Source organism: Bacillus rossius, chromosome 13 (genome assembly GCF_032445375.1).
Source record: "Bacillus rossius redtenbacheri isolate Brsri chromosome 13, Brsri_v3, whole genome shotgun sequence".
In the NCBI taxonomy this organism is placed as follows: Eukaryota; Metazoa; Arthropoda; class Insecta; order Phasmatodea; family Bacillidae; genus Bacillus; species Bacillus rossius.
The window spans coordinates 48,068,638-48,085,948 of NC_086340.1; the positions used below are offsets into that span (position 1 = coordinate 48,068,638).

The following is a 17,311-nucleotide window of genomic DNA, read 5'->3' on the forward strand; positions in this document are numbered from 1 at the left end:
ATTTTATCGCAAATACAAAATGCCTATCTCAATCCTGGCGCACAGGCCGCCCTAGCTGCTCTGTGATTGGCAGGCCCGCTGGCCAATCACGTCGCGCACAGGCTCACGCGCACGGAACCCAGCCCTGTCTGCACGGGAAAAAAAATTTCCTACGCGAGTTACACTTATTATTTAATTTATAAATACTAAATAACCAAACAGGCTGCATATAAAACATCACTTAATAAAAATAAATACGAATGCTCCTTCACCATTCGCCTTAAACCCATACGCCGACAGTTCTTCCACTATAACTAGTGAATAGACGTAAGTATAAAATATTAGCCTATATTATGTTGCAATTGTGTTGCATGATATATGTTAAAAAAAAAAAAAAAACTAGCTTTAGTTATGCTTAGTAACACATCACAGTTAATACTACACGCACACAACTTCGTAGATAATTAAAGCGTAGGAAGTTGCTGCTAGGGATTCGCAATGAAGGAGTGGGCAATTTCTCTAACTGACCGACTGCCTTTTGCTGGCGACAGGCGATCTGAAGCTATGTCCTCTCCAGAGTTTGTCCCGACACATCAACTTGCGGGCACACTATTTAAATTAATTATTCGTAGCTATTGATGCGTAGATGCTGTGATAATGGGTTAAGCAATGACGGACGAACTAATTTCTCTAAGTGCCGACAGCCATTGACAGGCGACAGGCGACCTGAAGCTATAGTTTCTCCGGAGTAAAGCCCATGTCACAGCTCGCGGATACTTAACGTAAATAAAACATTTAATACCCACACATGCGGTACACCACACATCAAGGCATGTTAGCCCGCGCAACATGCATTTACTAAAAATAGTCTAGTCTGTAAGATGTTTAATTTTCTCTCTTTTAGTTATAGGTGCTGCTGTCTGGAGTGGATGTGAGTGGTTCGTGTTACCCTCACCGCCAGGGGCCCCTGCGTCCCTGGCCAGCGAATTCCAGTCCTGGACAAAATCAAAAATCAAGGCGGACATCAAGTCCAAGTGCCCAACCCCCGCATGGTAGACTCTTTCTACTCTGGCCAACTCTTCATCCAGACCATCCTCTATCTCCTGTACTCTCCTACACTAATGCATGCAAACTTGCATCCCGCATGAAAGTGCCCAGGGTTTTCCCTGTGTCTATGCAGGTTTTACCTGGGCCCAACTTAACTAGTAGATTAGACTAGAGATAAGAGTGAGGGGAGTTAGTCATGGCAACAATCGCTGCCATGGCTGGCCAATCCCCTCCTAGCACACGATGCATGTGACCCTCTCCCTGCATGGCTATTTCCAGCATGACTAAGGCGTGATAGGCTTCGGCCTGAGACGCACTTAGGTCCCTCCCTAACCCGGACCCCTCCCAAACACACTTAGTTTTTAGTTAGGTTAGGGAAAAAAAAAAAAATCGATTTTTAAATTTTTTTAAAGTAATGCAATTGTTTACACTCTTTCGTTTATTTTTGTTTTAACTATGCTTAAAATAAAGCAATTATGTGAACTTAAACAGATATACTTTTGAAAGATATTGTAACAATTGCATCTTCATATAAAATGTAGATTTCAGTTATCACATTTATTAACCAGCATATTAATTGTTTCTTAAACACCTTAAATATTTTCTCAATTTTTTACTGTTCTCCTCTATTCTCACAGTGTACCTATGTGAAAATTCCCAGCTACAAATTTTATAAATATGGCAAAATCTTTTAAACGAATAAAATTAAACTCATCACAATTTTTTACCGCAGGTGTTACAACCTAAATATTTATAATAAACTTACATTTATTTGGTGAGAGAACAATCACCCCTTTTACAAAAAAAAATTGTTTCCTGGAGAACATTGAATAGTCGTAGGTAGTTTAAAATGTGTTCCCGTTCCAACTGGGATCCAGTTCCACAGCGCTAGGGCACGTCAGGCGCGGGTTTAGCACGAGTCAGATTCCCACCACCTCTGCTGCTCTGCCGCGCCCGAGGGACTGCTTTTGGTTGCCTTGGTGCGCCAACTGCTGGGCGCCACACGAGCTAAATCATGCCTCCCTTCCTGATAGGACTCGCACCAGTCACTTGGGAACACCAGCTCTCGAGACATGTTTCATTAGGATCTAGCTACCTCCCTTGATTACCAGTCCACCACATCAATGCCCGTGCCCTAGATCCTCCCCTAAGCTATTCGGTGCATTGGCCACCATCTCGTGGCCTCTTAGCACACTGGTTGGTTTCTTAGTTACTCTCTTCATTCACGCCTGAACACTACTTCCTGGGTGGTATGCCTCCACCATGGCTACTTTCCCCCTCCCCCTCCCTCTCTAGGCTTCCTCCACAGAAAGAAATAATAATCACACAAGGGTGATTTTGGTATTCTTCCAACAAGGCCAGCTGACCAAACTTAACTTCACTAGCTTCCCCCTGCCATGGACAGTTTTCTTCAGCCAGCCAGCGGTCTACCCCATCGGCCACTTCTCGGCGTAATATACTTAACAGTGACAACTGTGCAAGTGACATGTAGTCATTCAGTGCTGGAATAACCAACCTCCTTCTCATTCGTCAAGTACTAGTAAGTTAATTGTTGATATTTTTAATCGTTCTTTACTCAATACCTGGGTTACTTTTGTTAATATGTGTTTGCGCAGCTTCTCGCGCACATCAATGGTAAGTGTGAATCAACTACTTGTCATTGTAAAACAGGCTCGTTGTGTGTTTTCCCTCGTGTCTTGCACATTATTATCTTTCCTTTTAACATGGCTCTCACATATGTTGCAGTGGGTCTACGAACCCTAAAGATTAACTCTCCAGCAATCTGCTCAGTGCATGAAGACACTGAGCCAGGTGCTCAAGTCCAGGCACATCACCATGTGTTGTGGTCATGGCTGGAGTGATCCTGGTCCAGGACTGAGCCATCCTGAATACCACAGGCCGCGCAGACACTCTGCGCTGCTGGCCAGCTGATATCAGAAATAATCAGGTAAGACTTCAACTCACTTAATTAGTAATTAAAAATTACGATATACCAAGGTCGCCCAATAAAAGTTCATAAAATAATTATGCATGTTATTATACTAATTACATTGTGTACAGGCAGGCCGATTTCTTCTGGTTTTCCCTTAGGGCCTTTTGATTCAAATCTCATATATTGCCAATATGGACATCTGCCACAATGTCTGGCTTGATTTGCACCTGTTAAAAATAAATAAAACTAATTTTTTTTGCTATTCCATTTTGTTATGGTTTATTAGAAACCCTTTACCATAAAGTAGAATAATTCACTAATCACGATGCATAGACCTGAAATAACTAGAGAGCGGAATTAAATGGTTCATTCATTGACTTATATGAATTAATTTACTCGTATCTTCAGACACTGTGGGCCTTTTCCTACATACTCAGCACGAAGGAGATTTCCACACCATAATAACTATCTACTTATACTTTGCGGGAATTTCCGAAGTCATGAGGTTACAGTTGGTAACTGGGAGCGTGGTTAATTCCACAGATTTTCCTTAGCAAATGCATTGTTATAAATATAATTTTTAATGGTAGAATATAAAGGTTGGTTTGAGGGTTTACATGTGAAACAATTATAGTTTGTAAGCATCTGGCCAGACATTGCCAACAATAAAGTATTTTTGCTTCCACTTATTAGTGAATAATTGTTCTTTTTTATGCATCGCTAATTCCTTTCATGTCATGGGCCCTCAAATCATTTATTTGTGCATATAAAATTGGCACAAGCTAACACACAAAACAAAGTCCATGTTTTCTAAAATGAGACACGAGTTTATTGTCTTTAAATTGTAGCACTTTATCGCAAGTAATTTTTTCATAAGTTACACATGCTTCTCGGCTTGTCACATTGTATCTGCTCATGAGCGCGCGAGTTCCGTGTGTTCTCTCTGGTCATCGACCTCGGATCTCGCCGCTGTCTCCCAGTATCTCCCCAGACCACCTCACGGCCAGACACCAGCCCGGGGGCACGTACATCCACATTCCGCGCTCACGGCTGCCTAGATTACATTAGGAGTTTCCCTCTTTTTGTGCGCAGTCAAGTGTAACAACCCGTGTGTTCCTGGAGATTTGTTTCACGCTATTTCTATGCCAATATTGCTAGTCTGCCTTCTCAGTGATTTTCCCAACATTGTTAAGTGATTTATTTAGTCTGGTTTAAACTTGGTGACCTCTTCCACGAAATGTCTCGCCAACGGTAGGCGCGGCCATCTTGTAAGATCTGCCAATCTGCAACCTCCTTTCTCACGATGAGTAAAGGTTGGTTACCCTGTGTCACCGTCTTGTGAAGTAACCCCCTCCCCATCCACTAGCTCCAGCAGTCAGCTGCTCGCCACTCATGCTGGGCGTTACCATGCAGTCAACAAGTCCCTTTCAGGAGTACCAGCCCCGGTAGCCTCCGCACCTACTTAACTGCAAGCTGCATGTTACATTCTTATGTATAAAGCCCAGCCGATATATTATTATTTTTTCAGCTGTAGGGCCTATACATTTTACTTTAACCATTATTGGCATGTATGTGAACACATGTTATGCCATCAAAAATGCACATTTTAATTTTTTTTTTTTAGCCTTACTCCAGAGTTCCCCTATAAACTTAGCCTAGGAATAGGCAAGGTATATTTTGATAGTAACTTAAGGGCTTCCCTTTATAACCTATTATTACTGCAATTAAAGAAGCACTTACACTGCTTTACCTTTGTTTTTTTCTACAGTCGTTTCTGTGACTTTTTGGGCACCATCGATGTGTTTTTAATTCTGTTGTCCTTTTCCTCCCGACAATCAGCTGGAGTCAGTCGGCGCATGCACGCCTCAGTTCAGGGCAGCCAACCTCGCCTCGCTCCCGCCAAGCCCACGCCTTCGGGCGACCTTCCTCATGACGTCACAGCACGACATGATGTTCGTTTGTTTGCAGACATAGCTGCTAACCGCGTGAGGCACTGCCAGGCCACAAGAGAGTTGTTTGCTTCCTTTACTTACTAATTCCCTGCAGTAACTTTGTTAGTGTGTTGAGTTAATTAGAAACATTTAATAGGTTAATTTTAAAAATTTATTTTTTATTTCCCCCTATTTTCATGTTAACAGGTGTGCCATTTATTTTACACCCACTCAAAATTTGCCCCGGGGATGGTAATCCCAGTGTGCCTGTATCATATTATAGTTTTATATTTTTGCTTAAATACTTTATAGTTATAAGAGTGATGTGTTCAAGTGTTTACCTATTTTAGTGTTAATGTTAAGGGTTAATGTTAGCTCCCGGCGATTTTCTTGACAGTATCATCTGTTGCATAATTATTTTTATCTAAAGCCACTTATTTCCTTGGTACAATGTGATTGTACCGGAATATTTGTTGAAAGACGAGGTAATATATGAATTTATTTGAAGAGGAATGGCTATCTCCTGAGATACTTGGGCACTCAGGTAACGCTTGAGGGTAGCATGCCAAGACAATGTTGAAAAATCCCTCCATAATTTATCCATGGATGTTCTTGAAGAATTCAGCGTGTATTGTTCAAATTACATGGCATTGACCAATAACATTGATAATGAAACAAGTCGACCAACATCCTATGCACCCTTTCTATACTAAGTCATGTCCCAAGCAAACGTACGAACCTTGCATTACTTGTAGCCAAAAAATTAAACAGAGGCTATGTTAACAGAATGGAGAAATGTTTGCAACAAGCCCTTGCCTTGGCTTCTAAGTTACGGAACCGATTAGCCTCGTTAGACGCCGACCTTCTAAATCAAAATAAAAGGTTTCCATTACCCAAGGTAGGATGCTCGCAACCACCACAGTAACAGTTGCTCAAACAAATACACCACCTCCTGTGGTGTCTCCATCTGATCAAGAGCCCCTGCAGATTAATACAACGGTCACTCCTGCATAACCATTGTTATCACCTCTTTTGCCTCCACTCTCCCACCACATCTCACCCTCCATCATCATTTTTACTGAGCACTCATATTTATTCACCTCACATTTCTCCACCTCCGTGCTTTTCAATGCTGCCCCTGTCATTATGCCTTTCATTCAGCCCATCACTAGTGTCACATATTCTCATCCACGTGATCCAGTTGAACTTCGCATCACGCCTCTTTCGGGGGGGGGGGGGTGTCTCTCTCCCTCTTCGTCAACGTCGCACTTCCCTTCGCTCTCGGAACTCAGTAACTGTCGCGGGACTCACCTGGCACCAGTCACGGAACTCGCGGCACTCACGGCACTCAGCGTCGGCAGAACTCACGGGGCACTCCTCGCGGAACCACGCGGCACACTCCGTGCCGAACACTGTCGGCAAAACTACCGCAGAGGCCGACGTCGCTGCTTAAGTAGTCTGTGGCACCCTTCTCGAATCTACGAGAGCAGCTGTGACGAGTCGCGTCATCCCGGATCGAACCGACACCCAAAACATCGAGAATAAGATCACCTGTTCACGCGGCGGCCTGCGGAATTCCCAAGGCCGCTCAGCGATAGATAACAGCGCCGAGGCAAAACTATGCACAGTAAGCGGACGACCCATGTAATCCGGCCAGCCGCGCGTGACATGCCTTACGTCAGCGGACTGCATGTGGCCATGCAAGGCCACCAGCCAGCTCCCAACCTGACATCGCAGTCTGGTCTCTCGCGTTCGTAACAATATATTTGTATCACTTTATTTGGGAAGGTATGCATCGTGACATTGCTGAGCGAGTCAAGCTCTGCAAACTCCGTGCTCTTAGAAAACCAGCCCAGAATACTCTATTTGGCTTCTTGTCTTCCGATGTGGCCGATCGCCCTATGCAGAAACTATTTTTTTTTGTAGGGCCCTTTACCCAATCCGAAACTGGACATACCATGCTTCTAGTTTACATTGATGTATTTTCTAAATTTGTTTACCTGTTCCCTCTTAAGAAAGCCACAGATTCCACTATTATTTCAGCTTTGAAAACCCAGGTCTTCAAGATTTCGGGACTACCCTGCATAATTGTCTTCGAAAATGGATCCCAATTTACATCTAAACATAATTCAAAAACATTTTTCCATGGTATCTATCATGTCAACACATCCCCCTATTACCCTAAGATGTCGCAAGCAGAGAATTTCGACCAAAACCACCATTCTGCACTCATAGCCTATCATGCATATGCACATGATACATGGGACAGTAATTCGGTATTGTTACAGATGACATACAATTATGCCCACCATGATGGTCACCAAACAAATACATTTTAAACCATGTTCACTTTTCGGCCCAACACTTCTTCTTTACATCCTTTATCTTTGTAAGGCCTTTGATCCAAAGATTTAGAAAAGAGTATACAAAAATCTCAAACTCGCACGTGATGTAAATAAGAACAAGTATAACATCGGTATTGTTATGTGCACAGCACACCACCAGAGTAAGGCAAAAGCAAAAAGTCAGCCAAGCTCTTGTACAGCTGCATTGGCCTCTTACAGGTCCATGGTTTTTTGACTCTAGTTACTTTGGCGTTAGCGGACCGAAGATCTGGGGAATATGTGACAAGTGCTCACATCTTCAACTTAAAGAAAATGCACTCTAATATGAAGTATGCGTGACTTTTCCCTACTCCTTTTCATAGGAGTCTTAAGATTTGACATGCCCAAACATCAGGAAGATGATTAGCCAACCAAATATTCTAGATAAAAGCTTTTAAGCTGTTAATTTTAAGTGACACCGCATTAGCTGATAGTATATCTAGGATGAGATATTACTCACCTTTAATATGTTTATTGTTAATTTATTTTCAACCTAAATTGTTATGTTATCAAACTTAACCAAATTGTCTGTCTTTGTAACTCTTGCCCTGGGCTCTGCCTTTGAGCAGGGAAGTATGTGCTGTTATTAGAACAAGTAGACATGAAACTTTTCATTTTTTGTTGCTTTAATTTTTAGTAAATATTAACATTTTTGCCGTAGGTGGCTCGGCCACTGATCAGGCTCGTCAGCCGCCACATTATCCCTCGACGAAAATTCCTTTCTCATTCTGCCTTGTCAATGCCTTCTGGTTTCTCCTGCCTGCACTCACATAGAAGGATGTAATTTATTTCTCCTCCTGTGTATCCTCACATTTATCAGCTCGCCCAGAGCACGGGTACACTTTTTCTATGTGCGGCCCTATGCAACTTTATATCATGGTGCTAAGATTAAGTTCCGGGAGCTGAGGTATGCGTGGCAGGATGTTTCATACTGTGTCAGTGCCGGACACTAGAAACATCACAACACACCTTCTCCACCACTATTTTCTGATGTTCTGAAAATACTGTGCTGCGCATCCGCTGGATGGTTACCCCCACCCCCAAGGGATGCCTTTTTGTACATGCCCACACCTGTGGTGCCGCCTTGGTACGCAATCTGTCGGGGGCCACATGAAAAAAATTATGCCTCCCTTTTAGATATTACTTGAATTTGGTGTTTTGGAGCACCAACTCTCGAGTTATATATTTCATTAGGATCTAGCTACCTCCCTTTATTATCAGTCCACCACATCAATGCCCCTGCCCTAGATACTCCCCTAAGCTATTCGGTGCATTGGCCACCATCTCGTGGCCTCTTAGCACACTGGTTGGTTTCTTAGTTACTCTCTTCATTCACGCCTGAACACTACTTCCTGGGTGGTATGCCTCCACCATGGCTACTTTCCCCCTCCCCCTCCCTCTCTAGGCTTCCTCCACAGAAAGAAATAATAATCACACAAGGGTGATTTTGGTATTCTTCCAACAAGGCCAGCTGACCAAACTTAACTTCACTAGCTTCCCCCTGCCATGGACAGTTTTCTTCAGCCAGCCAGCGGTCTACCCCATCGGCCACTTCTCGGCGTAATATACTTAACAGTGACAACTGTGCAAGTGACATGTAGTCATTCAGTGCTGGAATAACCAACCTCCTTCTCATTCGTCAAGTACTAGTAAGTTAATTGTTGATATTTTTAATCGTTCTTTAATCAATATCTGGATTACTTTTGTTAATATGTGTTTGAGCAGCTTCTCGCCTACATCAATGGTAAGTGTGAATCAACTACTTGTCATTGTAAAACAGGCTCGTTGTGTGTTTTCCCTCGTGTCTTGCACATTATTATCTTTCCTTTTAACATGGCTCTCACATATGTTGCAGTGGGTCTACGAACCCTAAAGATGAACTCTCCAGCAATCTGCTCAGTGCATGAAGACACTGAGCCAGGTGCTCAAGTCCAGGCACATCACCATGTGTTGTGGTCATGGCTGGAGTGATCCTGGTCCAGGACTGAGCCATCCTGAATACCACAGGCCGCGCAGACACTCTGCGCTGCTGGCCAGCTGATATCAGAAATCAGCAACTGAGACCTAAACTGGCTTATATGTTATTAAAAAAATATTTATTGGGCATGCCGATTTCATCTCCTTTTTCTTGAGGCCTTTTAATTAAAATTTCATATATTGCCATGTTAATGGATGGCACAACTATGTTGCTAATAATGATATGCCCATTATGAACATTTGACACAATGTGTGATCTATTTTGCACAAGTTTCAAATAATTAAAACAAACAGGTTATTTTTACTTGGAACCCTGTAAGGTAAAGTAGAATGATTTACTTTACACTATATACAGACCAGAAGTAACTAATGTGATTAAATAAATGGTTTGTTGACTTATCATAATTAATGTACTCATGTCTTCAGCCTCTGTGGGTATTTTACTACAAGCTCAGCATAAAGGAACTTTCCACACCATAACAAATAGCTACTTACCCTTTGCAGAAATTGATGGAAGGCATGAGGTTACAATAGTGACCCTTCGGGAACCTTTTACGAATTCCTCGTCTGATGTCACCCCCTGTGGGCTGCCACTAAATTCCTCAGGGCACCGACTCCTTGCTATCTGCCACCTCACCCCTCCTAGTACACACAACTGTGCTCCATTCATAATTCTCTCCAGTGTCCCCACCACATGAACTTCTCCACCTGTGACAAGAAAATTGGGCACCCAATGTGGGGCCATATTAGTCTGGATAGACTGTGGATACTACTTCGTCACTGCTGGAACACCTGCCCACTTCCAGAAGCATATAAAACACATGGTTGTGCCCAAATAAGCCTACCTGATGGCTTCAGGAAACTGCACAAAACCACTTTGCAGCACCATCGAGTTGTTCATGTTGTCATGCCCAGTTATACTGGAGCTGTCTCGACATGGCAGAGGAAGCCCATAAACCCCTGACCTTCATCCTCATATGCAAAATCTTGCAAGAGCCGCTGCTCGACCAGAAACATTCACCCATAGTACCCAGATGCTGCATCGCCCAGAACTGCCCACAGACCACCCCAGGTATGCCATCAAGAGTACTGTCTCTTCTGCCTCAGTTGGGAAGGCACATCTCCAAACCTAGCCGAACTATCATTCAAATGTGGAGAATGCTAGAACACCCAAGCTGAGAAGTACAGAATCCAAAAAATTTTCCAGACCCTAGAGCGGTCAAGACAATGAATAACCATTCCAACAGATCCGACAATGGGAACAAGTTACACACCAAACCGAATGAATAGACCACAATGGGGACTATTGCTGGAAAAATCTACTCGGTGACAGAATAACCACAAGGTACTATATGCCACTTAAGTGGATTTCTTTTCCAGTTTCACGAAACATTTTGGTAGTCGGCCACAGATTGTGAAACCTACCTACTACAAAATTGTTTGGCAGCAAACATAAGGATATTGAAGTAGTAGAATGTTATAATCTGTAAGAAGAGATACCCTACAGAAGCAGTGCTTTATTTTGGTTCATGGTTTTCCAATGTCAGTCCTACAGAAGAATGGTTTAACCGAGTTTTTCTTACCTGTTCATGTATTACTCAGGTTAGTTCTACAGCAGCAGGATTTTCCCAAGTGAATTTTTCAGCAGCAAGTTTTGCTCAAGTGTGATATACTGGTTTATAGTTTAACCTGGTTAAACATATATAATTATGGTTAAATCCAATTTTTAACTACTAGTTCGTTGTTTACCCAGGTCAATACACAAGAAGTTTTTCCCACCCCAATTTTTCCAAAAATTTCATGTTGTACCCAGGTTCATCTTACCCAAGGAGAGTGGACCCAAGTATATCCTAAAGCAGCAGAATTTACCTCATTGTGTCTCTTGGTTTATGATATTTCCAGCTCAAATCCAGGTCATTCCTATAGCATTATTTTTGTACCAGTTTTTTTTCTAATAGTTTATTTATCATCCAAGTTAATCCTACAGTAGCAGGGTTGTTAGTGTTTAGAACACCAATTTTATTATACAAGTTAATCCTACAGGGATTTTTTAGTGTATTCTACAGCAGCATGGTTTACTCCAGTGTTTCTATGTGTATTTTTATACCCAGGTTAATCCTACATCAATCTGGTTCATGCTTTTTGTGGTTTTTGTGTTACCCAGGTTAATATTACAGCAGCAGAGTTTGCCTCAGTGTGTCCTCATGGGTCATGGTTTACCCAGGTCAATACTACAGAAGAATTGTTTAATCCAGTTTTTCTTACATGTTCATGTATTACTCAGGTTAATTCTATATCAGCTGGAGTCTCTCAAGTGTAACCCTAAGCTCCATGTTTAATTCAAATGCATGTTATACATACATGGTTCTAACCAAAATTTGTTGCAAAAACTTTTATTATTTACATTTTATATGTGGCTAAAAATAGAGTTATTGATTTAAATATATATATTTTTTAACCTTTTGATTGTGTGTGCGTTTCATTAATATTGTTTTTTTTTTTTTCATTTACTTATGATTACCAAAAACAATATCTTTAAAACCCACTGAAAAAATTAATGTTTATTTCTTTACTAACACGCTTTTATTAGTTTAACTTGTAACTAACTATGTCATCAAATCTTGTAAGCCGATTTTAACCTACTCCTAATTGTCGTATCAATTTTAAACTTTACTAGTGTATGAGTAATCCCAATGACTATACGATTATTTCATGACTTTAACCTGAAGAGTGAAAAGGGGGGAAAAGGCATAGGAACGAAAAACCACTACTTTTGTGATATGGGCAATAACCATGCTACTTGTATATCCATGAGTCCGGGGCATTGTGGGAAGTTTTCCCGAAGTCGACTGCCCCTTTAAGGAAGGGTGGGGGTTGAAACCACAACATTTCGAAAATTTAAAAAGTTTATTCTTTTTGGATTTTGAATGTTTCCAAGCCCTGCTCACCCCCCCCCCCCCCCCTTTTTTCCCTAGAATGTCAGCCCCCAAAATTTCAAAATTTTCAAAAATCGATTTCTTTTAGATTTAGATTGTTTCAGATCCAAGAGGCCGGAGCATGGTGTACAATGTGCCCGGGGGTTCAACTGCCCCTTCCTTAAGGGGGGGGTCATGTTGTCCTAAAGAATAGCCATTTGTGGTAGAAAATTTAAGGCATCTGATATGAAGCGTGCGTTGCTCTGTTCTTTAATTTTCTTAATTACTCTATCCTAACGAATAGCCATTAGTGTTAAAAAAAATTTTAAGACAGCTGATATAAAGTACCCCACGCTTTATTCATTACAATTAATTATTGTTTTGTTTATTATTACTTGATTCTTATTTTAAGCTTATTAAAAAATTACGCTTTAAAGAGTTTTAGTTCATTCTTTCGCTTTTGAACAAATTACTTAAAATCAAAGAATTTTTTTTTTTTACTTTTTAGTTCATACAAAATAGAAGACGTGTTTTTTTAACTTTTTAAAAATATAATTTAATTTTTTTTTACTCATCTTGTTTCAATGTACAGATTTAATCTCTTTGTTTTCTGATTAAGTAATGAAAACTGTATATTGTAATGTTTTTTTTCCTATAAACAATATTTTTAATTTATTTTATAAAATGACTACCCGATTTTGTATATTTTACTTTAGCAATATTTTTTTTAAATATTGAAATTTAATAATACTCGTTAATTCGTTGATAAGAAACGGGCGTCTAAAATTCCCTCTGTGTTTTAACCTTTCTCATTTGTGCACCTAATTTTCAACATTTTATGTTAATTTGTGCAACAACAAGGTTAGTATTTCTACGAAAATATTTTTCAGTCATATTGAATGTTTTTGCATCTGACCCCCGCGGAGTTGCTAACGGCCAAATGAAAGGTATATAATGATGGTGACGCGGAGGACACTTGGAGAAACAGGCGCCCAGTGACGGCCTGGGCCACTCAGTGGCGAGGTTACCTTGCGTGGTGGGCGAGTGGATGAGTGGCTGGCTGCAGGCGGCCATGACGGAGCCGGAGGCTGAGCGCTGAGGCGGTCCCGGGCCTTGTGAGGCTCAGCCGGGCCCCAGGTCTCTTCATAGCTCGGTCCGCCCCCTGCCCCTCCCTGGAGAGATAGCGCGAGCCGCGGAACAATGCAGTGGAGCAAGAGCCGCTCCGTCACGACCATCCGGTTTCCTCAACCAACTTACCCTTACAAAAAAACATTGTATGTTCTTTCATTTAACTACGCAGTTGGCATTTCATGGTCGACCTTATTTTCTCAGAGAAAAATTGTGATAATCTTACTGCCTGCTTCTCTCTGTGTGTCAATGTAAGCTTGTCCAGTAGTATAGGATAGTATTTCCTGCGCCAGGATTCTAGGCTTGGTGCACGATATGCCGCCCGCCATCTTGGTTTGTGACGTCATAGCGGCCATCTTAATCTCAAAATTTTTCAAAAAGTCAAATTTCTAAAAAAAAAAAACTTCCCCTTTTCGAAGGAAAGGGGAAGTTTTTTTAGAAATTTTGACTTTTTGAAAAATTTTGAGTCTAAGATGGCCGCTATGACGCCACAAACCAAGATAAATTCGAAAATTCGGAATTCGAAAAACCTCAAAAGACTTTAGCCTTAGAAAGAACCCAAATTCCTAAAAAAAAAAAAAAAAAAAAAAAAAAAAAAGCTTAAGACTGCTAAAAGCAAGCCGCCATAAGCCGCTGATATCAGGACCTTGACCTTGACCAAAAAATTCAACTTCTTTAATTTTCGACCAAAAAATTCAGAAAACATTCGAAAAACATTTTTTACTTCAATTATTTAGTTAACTTAATCTATTTCGGTCCTTGGTTTGATTCCCGGCGAAAGTAAATATTAAATTTATTAATAAAAAAACTAAAAAAAAATCTTAATAAAAATTTCTTGCAGCACACCCGCCATCTTCAATTTTGACCTAACCGCTGCAATAATAGTCACGACCGCCATCATGAAAAGACGTAATCATTTAGCTAGAAAATCGGGAAGATATTTAAAATTTATAAAACATTTAATTAACCAAATTTTATTAAATTATTATTTTAAAAACGCACTTACGTCGAGTCCGACCCGGTGAGGGCAACAATAAGGAAGCATCCGGCAGACTGACCTCCCACCACTAGTGTCAGGTAGTATGTCGTCATGTCCGCCATCTGGTTTCGTCTGCTGGAGGCCACCATCTTGTTTTCGTCTGCTAGAGTGCGCTACCGCCATATTAGCTTAATGTTTACCCACAAGAGTGCAGTAATGATTTATTATTACTGTGGCGTCCGCCATCTTGACATTTGGACACCATCTTGGAAATCCCTAATCATTTAGCTATAAATAAAAATATTCCTATATTCATAAAAAAAAATCACTCATTAATTTATTGATTGAATCGATGGATTCCTGTCCTTGCTCCAATCCTTGGTCAAAATTATATATATATATATATATAATGTAAAAAAAAATAATTTCAATAAATATTGTGGAAAGTAATAAAAGAAGCTTACATTCTTCTACTACCAGCCTTTAATAAGTCGATGTTGACATATTGACCACCATCTTGTAAATTCTTAATTATTTAAATAGAAAATCGGGAAAAATTCCAAAATTCATCAAAAATTCCCTCATCAATATAATGATTGATTCGATCGATATCCGTCCGTGGTTACATACTTAAATCAATGCAAAAAAATATTTTACGAAAAATACTTATTTAATAAATTATGTTCAAAATCATAAAAGCAGCTTAAGTTCCTTATATATCAGCCTCCTATAAACCAATATGGCAGTCATTTGAGAAATTAGTATTTATTGACATAAAAATTAGGAAAAAATTTTCAATAATGATTGACGCGATAGATTTGTTGAGTGTGTGTTGTTTCGTTAAATGCGCGTAGTCAAATCTGTAGTAGCTTTAATGTTTACTAGTCCAAAACCTCTTTGTCTTGATAAAACATTTTTCAAGGATTCTTGGTCCTTTTGTAAGCATAAAACATGATCCTTTGGTCTAAATACTTTGATTTTATCGATACTTTAGGTCCGACAGTTCGAGAACCTTGTTTTGACTGCTTGAAATACGTTATATTAGCTATCGTCGAAGAAGGTCTTGAGGTTCGGAAATGTCTGGTCTATAGTCTGACATTGTTCATGACCTAGAGTTCGTGGTTACATACACTTGGCCTATACGTTTAGCATTGCACATGAACTGTTTGGAAGGTATTCTAAGTATCGAAAAAAATATACAACCATGTTAGGCAGCGGGACAACGTATTTATTTGGTCGGATAGGTATCTTGTCGAGAGTTTTTTTTAAAGTGAATTATTAATAAACTTCACGGAAAACAAAATTTAAAAAACATTATTTGAAGCTTTAGTTACCCTTATCACTGGACGAGAATCAAACCAAAGACGTAAATCCATCGCGTCAATAATTATTTTAATAAGTTTTTTTATGAATTTAGAAATTTTTTCCGAATTTCTAGGTCATTAATTACTAATATCCAAGATGGTGTCCAAATTTCAAGATGGTGGGTGCCACAGTAATAATAAATCATTACTGCACTCTAGTGGCTAAGAATTAAACTAATATGACGGCAATACACTCTAGCAGATGACATTTGTAAGTACTATGTGACGCTAGTGCTCCTAGTAATAATGATTGAAAACAAGATGGCGGCGATGTCCTATAACAGGCGATGTGAGTTAAATAGCGCTCGTGGTAGCGAGTACTGAAAACAAGATGTTGGATCCAAGATTGTCACCGGGGTCAAGGTCAAAGGTCAAATGTCAATGTCGAGGTAAAAGTCAAAGGTCAAGGTCAAATGCCAGGTCAAAGGTCAAGGCCAACAGTCAAGGTCTGGTCAAATGTCTAGTGGACAAAAATTAAACTAACATGGAGGTAGCTCACTCTAGTAAACTTAAACAAGATAGTGGCCTCCAGCAGACGAAAACAAGACGGCGGACGTGACTTCTTACTAGCTTTCGATATATACCTTGTCATTAGTGGTGGGAGGTCAGTCTGCCTGCGTTTTCCGTGGAGGTAGGATCTGATGTCATTTTTTTTTCCCCTCACCGGGTTCGAACCAAGGACCTAAGTGCGTGTTTTAAATAATATTTTATTAAGTTGTTTATAAATTTATCCTATTAAAATTTGTTAATAATTACATATTTTAAAGTTGTCGGTCGCGATGACATAATCAAAGATGGCGGAGTGATTTATAAAAATATTATTATTTTTATATAAATTTTAAGCACAAAAAAATTGATTTTCAAGATGATGACCGTAACGAAAAATGCAAGGCTGTTTTTAAATAATAATTTATTAAATTTAGTTTCCTGAAATTTTTTTATAAATTTTAATTTTTTTCTAATTTTCTAGCATAAAAACTACGGATTTACAAGATGGCGGCCGTAACAAAAAGTGCAACGTTCTAGAATTCAATATGGTGGCCGTAATGAAAAGTGCAACGATGACATCATACACATCCAAGATGGTGGGCATAACGATATGTGCAATGTTTTTAGAATCCAAGATGTTGACCATAGCGATATGTGCACAGTGTTTTTAAATAATTCTTATCAAAATTATATTAATTAAATTATTTTATAGATGCTAAAATTTTCCCATTTTTCTAGCATATAAAATACGGATTTTCAAGATGGTGGGCGTAACGAAAATTGCAACAGGTAAGTCTTAATACAAGATAGCGGCCATGGCATCCTAATTGTCAAGATGCGGCCTAGAGCCGCTTTTTGCTAAGGAATTTAAGCTTTTTTTTTTTATTAGGAATTTTGAAGCTGTTGGCATTTTTGAGAATTAAAACGGGAAATTTTCCCTCAAAACGGAAATTTTTCTTTCAAAATATAGAAATTTTTTTAGGAATTATTGAGGAAATTTAAGAAAATTTGCCACCAAAAATGGCCGTCTGGCGTCACAATCCAAGATGGCGGTTCGGCTCCGGCACCACAAGCCTGCAGCCTGGTTCCGGAGCCTCATTTAGGTCTGTACACCACTAATGTCATGTCTTCATACGCTGAGGCACTTGAATTAAGTCGTTCTGAGCCTGAGCTAGTATGTTAATA

General features: G+C 39.9%; 1 protein-coding gene across 1 annotated transcript in view; it reads right to left on the reverse strand.

Moving 5' to 3' along the window:
* LOC134538545 (sodium-independent sulfate anion transporter-like) overlaps window positions 1-13,303 on the reverse strand; it is an 86,956-nt gene extending 73,653 nt beyond the window's left edge. The window contains exon 1 of the mRNA XM_063379960.1: window positions 13,195-13,303. Coding sequence (XP_063236030.1) covers window positions 13,195-13,240 — 46 coding nt within the window. The 5' untranslated portion in view covers window positions 13,241-13,303. The remainder of the gene's footprint in view (window positions 1-13,194) is intronic.
* Between the last annotated feature and the right edge of the window lie 4,008 nt (window positions 13,304-17,311).